A 9,767-nucleotide genomic window follows, 5' to 3' on the forward strand; every position below is an offset into this window, starting at 1 on the left:
GGATTCAAGATTTGGTGTAGCCTTTCTCTGGCTGCCAGCTCTTGTATTATATATCTAATGGTAAACTAAAACAACAAGTCTTAATTCCACACGGGCACAAGGAATTAGGGCTAGGGCGATTCACCGACTCTGCAATCCGATATGTATCATGATACATGCATGTGCTCTTATCTGTGGTGCGTAAGCCATCTTTTTCATAGACAGGATGGCCAAATACCTGGCACACTGATGATTTACACTGAGCAGTTTGAAGTAGGCACAACAAATGAAAATATGTATGTTTTCACTATTAACTTGCACTAATGATTAGTGTATAGTGGAACTGTTATTAAAGCAAACAGTTAAGGTAAGAATCTAAATTTTTTACTTAGTATGCGACTGTGATCGATACTTGTATTGAGAAATAAAAACTTGTGATCCACTGATGCATCATTGTATTGTCCCACCACTACAAGGAGGCATTTCATGTACTGGTATGCTCAGCTAGGCCAATGATTGTTTTACCTTTACAGCTGTTCTCACCCTGAATTTTTCAAAAGTTTAAACAAATGTGATTGATTGATAGGTTGTTTTGGTTTGTGGTAAAATCGTTTCCCAAATTTATTTTTTTTTAATTTCTACTTTTACCTCAAATAAACTCAACCAACATTTTGAATATTCTTCTGTCTTTGGGCCCTTCATTTGTTAGGGGTCCTTGTCCTATTGCGATATGACCACCATTAAACCAGAACCTCAAGACTACTTGGACACATCTTACTGCAACAACTTATCCAGTATTGATGGCTGCTGATCTCCATGTGTTGGTTAACTATACAGCATATGTGCGTGTGTGCATGCGTGCGTGCGTGCGTGCGTGCATGCGTGCGTGCGTGCGTGCGTGTGTGTATTAACATAGTTTTACGTAATATTTTCATTATTAATTTATTTACATTTTATCAGACAAACTGACTGATCCATTATTATAGTTATTCAGTTCATCTGAAAATTTTAAGAGACAAAAGTAACAATGACATTTGTTGGCTGTCAATCCTAGTCTATATGATGCCTCATCATACTTGATACAGTGTATCTACAGATGGAGATGTTGTGTTAAACACTACCCTCAGTCATCCTACTCCTTTCTTTGTAGACTTTGAATAGTTTCAGTATTAATCTTTGTTTTAGCAGCATGGAGATTAATCTTTGAAATTCATTTTATGCCCTATTCAATACATTTCATATGCATTTTCAAAATGTCCTAATTCTTAGCTCACCTGACCTAACATGCCACGGCAGCAATATTGAAAATGTCGGTTTGTCCATCACTCAGCCGTTTCTGCATGAAATAACATTTGATACTTTTGGGACAGTTTGACTTTTGACCTTGTGGCCTAATGTTTCCTTGTGGTATTTTGACGCATCATTCACTTGTAGTACTTGGCCATTACACCATCAAGGTCGTGCAGAACATCTTTCCGTGGAAGTCGGAACAAATCTTTCTTCAAATCACAAAGCCGATACAGCTGGAACTCGGCCTCTGCCAGAAGCAGACAGAACGGACTCTTCCCAGCACTGGCACAGTGATTCTCAAAATCTGTGATTCGGTCGTAGTCCCAGTCATGAAGATCGACAAGGTCCTGCCACGCTGCCCCGATCTGCGTCTCCAGCTTCCTCTGTAGCCACTGGATGATTGGTCGCTTCAACTTGCGCACCAGGATGTCCTCTGGAGGCAGACTGGACGAAGGGCCAGATGCCATTGTTTGGACTGCACAGCAGAGGGAAAGCATTGGTTAATTAGATCCATGAGATACATTTAATGTTGGTGTTAGATACAAATGCCAATATCTTCTTAGGCGGACATATTTTACTACTCACCAAACAATTGAATCCAATCTAAATTATTATCACACAAACAGGTGTCACAGTAACTGATGGTAAATGTTGCCTCCCCTTGTTGCTACTTTTATCCCGAAGACAAGTGAGTCAGTATGGTTTGATGCCGCTTTTAGCAATATTCCAGCAATATGTTGGTTGAAGCGAACCACGTGGGTACAATGGGGGGTAAAGCATACCACGTGGGTACAATGGTAGGTAAAGCGTACCACCTGGGTACAATGGGGGGTAAAGTGTACCAGGTAGGTACAATGGGGGTAAAGTGTACCAGGTGGGAACAATGGGGGTAAAGTGTACCACGTGGGTACAATGGGGGTAAACTTTACCAGGTTGGAACAATGGGGGTAAAGCGTACCACGTGGGTACAATAGAGGGTAAAGCGTACCACGTGGGTACAATGGGGGGTAAAGCGTACCATGTGGGTACAATGGGGGGTAAAGCGTACCACGTGGGTACAATCGGGGGTAAAGCGTACCACCTGGGTACAATTGGGGTAAAGTGTACCATGTGGGTACAATGAAGGTAAAGTGTACCACGTGGGTACAATGGGGGGTAAAGTGTACCATGTGGGTACAATGAAGGTAAAGCGTACCACGTGGGTACAATGGGGGGTAAAGCGTACCACGTGGGTACAATAGAGGGTAAAGTGTACCACGTGGGTACAATGGGGGGTAAAGCATACAACGTGGGAACAATGGGGGGTAAAGTGTACCATGCTGGTACAATGAAGGTAAAGTGTACCACGTGGGTACAATGGGGGGTAAATTGTACCATGTGGGTACAATGAAGGTAAAGTGTACCATGTGGGTACAATGAAGGTAAAGTGTACCACGTGGGTACAAGGGGGGGTAAAGTGTACCATGTGGGTACAATGAAGGTAAAGTGTACCACGTGGGTACAATGGGGCAGGTGGAGGCAAATTTCATGCCCGACAGATAAGTAACCAGCCGCGGCGGGCGGGCAGGCAGTTATTTCAGACATTGAGCCACTCACCTCCCAGCTCAGCACTTGCGGCTCCTCCGTAGCCCTCCTGGTCCTGTAGACACAGATAATGAAGCAGTCATAAAATCATCAGACAATAAATTTAGTTCACAACACTTTCAGTTTTTCTTCAAACAGTCGAAAGGATGTGAGTCGGGATGTGGAGTTTAGTGTGTGTGTGTAAAACAGACGTGACTCTCTCCAAATGCTTCTACAGTCTGATCGGGACATCAACCTGCCAAAATTTGCTGGCATGAAAATTAGCTGTTTTCTCCTTGCATTATCCTGCCAGGGACGTTTAGCTTCCCACGTAGTGCCCATGACTCTTAACAGATGTACATGTCAGTTACCTGCCTAATTAGAACAATTACCAGCCTGCAGTCATTAGAAAACTTTCATGTCTAATTAGAAAATACCTACCTGGAAACTAATTTTACCTAAATAATTTGAATATTTACCTGCAAATTTTCATAGATTAAACACCTTCCTAATTAAAAAAATCACCTTCCAAATTAAAATAATTACCTGTTACAATAACTACCTGCCTTGTTACAATAATTACCTGCCTTGTAACAATAATTACCTGCCTCCTTACAATAATTACCCACCTTATAACATTTAATACCTGCTTTGTTACAATAATTACCTGCCTCCTTACAATAATTACCCACTTTGTAACAATAATTACCTGCATCCTTACAATAATTACCCACCTTGTAACAATAAATACCTGCCTCCTTACAATAATTACCTACCTTGTAACAATAATTACCTGCCACGGTAAAATAATTATCTGCCTCCTTACACCATGTACAATAATTACCTGTCCAGCTGGGGGGTCAGTCTGGGTTGACTTAGTGACCGTTTTTTGTGCAGTCAGACTTGGATCTGTGAACAAGTAATTTAATGCCAAATCAAAAATAGAAGCCTCACAGCAATAATGAAAGTGTAGCCTAACTACGCAATGATCAGTACTGAGTTAGGTAAATCTAAGTGACGCAAAGAATATATGCAATCCCTTGATACAAATACTATTAGAGCAAACTTTAAGGTGCTTGCAATCTTGCTTAAATGGTGCTTTTAACAGTATTCCATTTATATCCTTGTATGTTAGTTTCATGTGGGAGGAAAGCCCGAAGTGATGCAGGTCTCAGACATTTACCCCTTTGGTGAAGCCCATGAGCACGGGTATGGTGCTGACAAACTTTAAGGACCCCAGGACACCCTATTATTATCGAGCACTGATGAATAAAACTTTTCTTCACCTTTTCATGTTAAAATGTACCTAAATTTTATGAAAATAATAACCGATAGGAGAGACCATCCAGCTTACCTTCATTGAGAGAAATACTGTATCTCGGGTCTGGGATATTCTTTGGGAGGTTGGTGCCACCTGTCCTCCACTGACGACCTTGACCACTCAGGCCAAGGTCATTACTGGACATGGACAATGTGTTTTGCTTCTTGGTTGTGAGGACCGACACCACATCTGCTAACCGTTCTTCCATTTCAGATTCTGTTATTCCAACATATGACGTGAGAATCGGTATCGATGAGCGAGACAGTGGTTCGCTGACAGTTTCATCAATTGAAACATTTAACATCTTGGATTCCAATTGCTTGTCTTCAATGGTGTTGAAGCCAGTTGCCAGGTTGGATAGGGTGTTGGATAGGGTGTTGGATAGGGTGTTGGATACATCAGCCTGAAGGATGCACTGGTTGTTTCCATCCCGGAGTTTGGAGGAGCCAGTCAGAGATCCACTGTCAAGACTCAGCTGCTGTAGCCTGGCCTCAGCCGTGGACAGACTCTCACACCCCGCAGACGCTACACCAACTGAGGTGACAGGATAGAGAGGCATTAATACGGGGAATAAACAGGATAGAGAGGCATTGATACGGGGAATAAACAGGATAGAGGGGCATTGATACGGGAAATAAACAGGATAGAGGGGCATTGATACGGGGAATAAACTGGATAGAGGGACATTGATACGGGGAATAAACAGGATAGAGGGGCATTGATATGGGGAATAAACAGGATAGAGAGGCATTGATATGGGGAATAAACAGGATAGAGAGGCATTGATATGGGGAATAAACAGGATAGAGGGGCATTGATATGGGGAATAAACAGGATAGAGGGGCATTGATACAGGGAATAAACAGGATAGAGGGGCATAAATACGAGGAATAAACAGGATAGAGAGGTATTGATACGGGGAATAAACAGGATAGAGAGGCATAAATATGAGGAATAAACAGGATAGAGAGGTATTGATACGGGGAATAAACAGGATAGAGAGGCATTGATATGGGGAATAAACAGGATAGAGGGGCATAAATACGAGGAATAAACAGGATAGAGAGGCATTGATATGGGGAATACACAGGATAGAGGGGCATAAATACGAGGAATAAACAGGATAGAGAGGCATTGATATGGGGAATACACAGGATAGAGGGGCATAAATACGAGGAATAAACAGGATAGAGAGGCATTGATACGGGGAATGAACAGGATAGAGAGGTATTGATACAGGGATTGAACAGGATAGAGAGGCATTGATACGGGGAATAAATAGGATAGAGAGGCATTGATATGGGGAATAAACAGGAAAGAGAGGCATTGATACGGGGAATAAACAGGATAGAGGGGCATTAATACCGGGAATAAACAGGATAGAGAGGCATTGATACGGGGAATAAACAGGATAGAGAGGCATTGATACGGGGAATAAACAGGAAAGAGAGGCATTGATACGGGGAATAAACAGGATAGAGGGGCATTAATACGGGGAATAAACAGGATAGAGAGGCGTTGATACGGGGAATAAACAGGATAGAGAGGCATTGATACGGGGAATAAACAGGATAGAGGGGTATTGATACAGGGAATAAACAGGATAGAGGGGCATTGATACAGGGAATAAACAGGATAGAGAGGTATTAATACGGGGAATAAAGAGGATAGAGGGGCATTGATACGGGGAATAAACAGGATAGAAAGGCATTGATATGGGGAATAAACAGGATAGAGGGGCATTGATACGGGGAATAAACAGGATAGAGAGGCATTGATACGGGGAATAAACAGGATAGAGAGGCATTGATACGGGGAATAAACAGGATAGAGAGGCATTGATAGGGAAACAAGGCAAAAAGTGAGCAGGGCTCACTGATACCCTTGACCTTGACTCCAACACATTTCTAAGCTCAAAACATTAAAAAAGGCAACATTTACTAAGAAAAAAAACACTTATCAAAATCAAACCTTGCAATGCACCTCCCCTACTGGTATAGAAACTGTACTCCTAATTGAAAAAGAACCAACAGGCCTACAGGCCTGTGCGCGAAATGCGCATATGTGGGGAAAGCGCACGTTCAATTCCTAACTTAAGTAAGTAAGTAAGCACTGCAAGGTGGAGTAAACTGACTGACTGACTGACTGAACTGAACTGAACTGAACTGAACTGAACTGAACTGAACTGAACAGAACTGAACTGAACTGAACTGAACTGAACTGAACTGAACTGAACATTAATTTGCACTCAGGCCGCTATCATAATTTGGACAGTTTTCTCAATGTACCTAATCGTGAATTATTGAAACGTAAATTCATTTTATGGATGTTGGGTTTGCTGTAGTAGAATCTGTGTAAAAAATGTTTGCTTTTGTTTTCTAAAGATTCACAAATAAACAAATAATGGAATTCATCACCTATGTCAGATAATTTATAAAGTTGGCATTATCTTTCGGTTAAAGGTATTTTTCTCCATCTTCCAGTTTCAATAGGTAGATTATGGTTACAAGTTCTAAACTTATGTAAGACTCGCCAAGCGTTTTCTTGCAGTACGTTTAAATAATATTCAAAATTTAGGCAATCATTTTTTATGATACATGTACTATACATTGTGCAGTAGGTTAATGTCACTTAATTTTTCATGTTTTAGATAAGTAGGATTTGTGAAACTTTGTGAAAACCAGATGTAGCTTAGTCCAAGTTCATCAAACGTTTGTTTGATATATGTAATCCATTTATGTTTACAGTTTCGAAATTAAATTTCGTCATTAAATAACAACTTGTATACAAGAAAGGATAATTTAGATGATTTCCCGGAGTGTAATTTAGCCCCAAAACTTATCATTCTCATTTTAGCGATGTTTGACAGATAGATATGATATCCTTGATAGGTGTTACACACAGTATAGAAAGAGGGACTAACACCATTCAACAAACAACATTCAAGTGGAGCTCATGATTTGTTTGTTTGTTTGTTGTTAAACGCCACCCTTGGCAAAATTCCAGTTATATGACAGCGGTCTGTAAATAAACGAGTGTGGACCAGACAATCCTGTGATTGACATCAGGAGCATCGATCCATGGTATTGGGATATAATGACATACATCAACCACGTCAGGGAGTCTGACCACCCGATCGCCCTTTTACAGCAAGCATGGGTTGTTGAAGACCTATTCTACCCCTGATCTTCACAGGCCGGCAAGCATGGGTTGTTGAAGACTTATTCTACCCCTGATCTTCACAGGCCTGCAAGCATGGGTTGTTGAAGACCTATTCTACCCCTGATCTTCACAGGCCGGCAAGCATGGGTTGTTGAAGACCTATTCTACCCCTGATCTTCACAGGTCGGCAAGCATGGGTTGTTGAAGACTTATTCTACCCCTGATCTTCACAGGCCGGCAAGCATGGGTTGTTGAAGACCTATTCTACCCCTGATCTTCACAGGCCGGCAAGCATGGGTTGTTGAAGGCCTATTCTACCCCTGATCATTGCAGGGAGACAAGCATCGGTTGTTGAAGACTTATTCTACCCCTGATCTTCGCGGGGAGACAAGCATGGGTTGTTGAAGACCTATTCTACCCCTGATCTTCACAGGTCTGGAGATTAGGAATATCAGAATCTATTTCAGATATGTTCATGAATCTGGTCCTTAATTAACTAATTTGTCCTAATTTTATTGAAGGATGGCATGTTGCACTCACTGTTGTGTTTCCTCTCCGAGGTGCTACTCAGGGGGTGTGGGGTTCCTCCTCCTCCAGCCTCCCGTGTGGGGAGGGAGGAGATAGAAGGAGCATCCTGCAGCTTTTGAAGGGCTGGCAGGGAGGAGAGAAAATCTACATCATTATCTTGAATTACATATCAACATCATCACATGGAGAAGGTATTGTACAAAATTTTCATCGTTATTTTTTTACATGGCTTTAGATAATCTGCATTTTGTATTAAATATGTAAAATAAATCACCATTAACCAATTCATTTTGAAACCTATTAAGTATACCAGAATGCGTAATTACCCACTGTATCCTTCAGAGCATAGTATCGCTTGGTATCTTGCGATGCGATTCATATAATAATAGTAATAGTATATAAATATAGTAATACAAATTAGAAGTCATATGACAGCATTTTATGCAGAATTATTTTTTAACGAAATGTTTGCTCATTGATGTAAAAATACTCCAACAACAGGGCAAATGGGTGTAAAAATATATTGAAAACCCAAAGAAGACTATCAATATCCAATGTCAAAGATAACATGAGAGTAATAATCAGCAGCTCCAACAATCATCTGGAGCCTGTTGTTACCAGTGGTTGGAATTACAGGAACACTTGGGGTCCAGTGATTGACAAGTATACCTGCTGTTGCCTCAGAAATAGGTTCCTCTGACTTGAGAATCTGATGTCGTCCTGGAATATCAAGATTCTCATCCTGAGAAGTTGGGTGTTGAACAGGAGTGGACATTGAGCACGGAAGAGGTGTGGCACGAAGCACATGTTCTGGAGACGATGTGCCACCAAGCACATGTCCTGGAGCAGGCATGGCATCATTCATATCTCCTGTCACGTGACTGGTTGAGGCACAGTTTCTGTGACCTGGTCTGGCGTAGGAAGCATTGCGGTGACCAGAGGAGGCGGCACTAGCAGCCCCAGACTGTGTGTGCATCCCACTATCCATACGATCAGGAAACCCACACGCTCTCACATACTGGTCTCCTTGGCGACTCTCATCTCTCTCATCTGGGAAATAAGAAAACGTGAAGCTAAATCACACTTTCTGATGGTATGTATAAGAAACGTATCCATTAGTAAAGGAAGAGAATTAACAGAGGGTTTTATAACATGGGAGTTTAAAAGGGTTCGTTCCTCTAATGCAGGTATTTGACCATGTTATTTTACAATCAACATAGTTTTGACAATCTGTCAGCTGGTCAGTCGGACGGTCATTTATGATCAATTATTTACAGATGGGTGTGGGTGGTGGGTGGAGGGATGGGTAGGTGCTTAAAAGAGAATAATAGGTATCAATGGATGGTCAGGCTTGGTGGCTCAGATGATTGTGTTTCATTGTACACATACATGGATTGTTGTTCGTAATATCAATCACTGTGTTGTTTTGTCCAGTCTTGATAATTTACAGACCGCTGTATTATGACTGGGATATTACTGAGTGCAGTGTTAAACAACAAACAACAGCATATTAATTAGGAAATATATATATTAGTTATTTATTTGAAATTGAGTGTGAATTATCCAAAGTATTTTCACATCAGAGACACTAACTGTAAATGTCTTCTGGGTGTATAATTTGAATATGAATATGAATATGACGAAACAAGTTGTTTACGAGTGGCTGTGCAAATGTGGGCCCACACAGTTACGACGCATATAAATGGACTGAGGTCATTCCAGTTCTTCATCTGCATGATCATCATATTGCCGATGAAATGCTCGATTATCTCACCTGTCCTTCTCGAAGCCATGGACCCTCAGTACACCATGGATTTCATTGCAAAAGAACGTCGTGTTGAAATAGATCGTTCCTCGATCATTTGGTTTCAGAAGGACGTAAATTCGGGGAATCCCCTTAAACCTGTAAAATCCACATAGGGAA

The 9,767-nt window shown here is 41.3% G+C and overlaps 1 protein-coding gene across 1 annotated transcript; it reads right to left on the reverse strand.

Moving 5' to 3' along the window:
- Nucleotides 1–626: 626 nt before the first annotated feature.
- Nucleotides 627–9,747, reverse strand: LOC124140678. The gene is made up of 7 exons (XM_046508367.2): nt 9,618–9,747; nt 8,513–8,893; nt 7,856–7,966; nt 4,187–4,687; nt 3,677–3,741; nt 2,866–2,908; nt 627–1,744 (listed from the first exon to the last, which is right to left on the reverse strand). Exons 1-7 carry the CDS (start codon nt 9,634–9,636, stop codon nt 1,404–1,406), a joined length of 1,461 nt encoding a protein of 486 aa, XP_046364323.2. The 5' UTR covers nt 9,637–9,747; the 3' UTR covers nt 627–1,403.
- Between the last annotated feature and the right edge of the window lie 20 nt (nt 9,748–9,767).

Source organism: Haliotis rufescens, unplaced genomic scaffold, assembly GCF_023055435.1.
Source record: "Haliotis rufescens isolate VD_foot unplaced genomic scaffold, xgHalRufe1.0.p SCAF_51, whole genome shotgun sequence".
Taxonomy (NCBI): domain Eukaryota; kingdom Metazoa; phylum Mollusca; class Gastropoda; order Lepetellida; family Haliotidae; genus Haliotis; species Haliotis rufescens.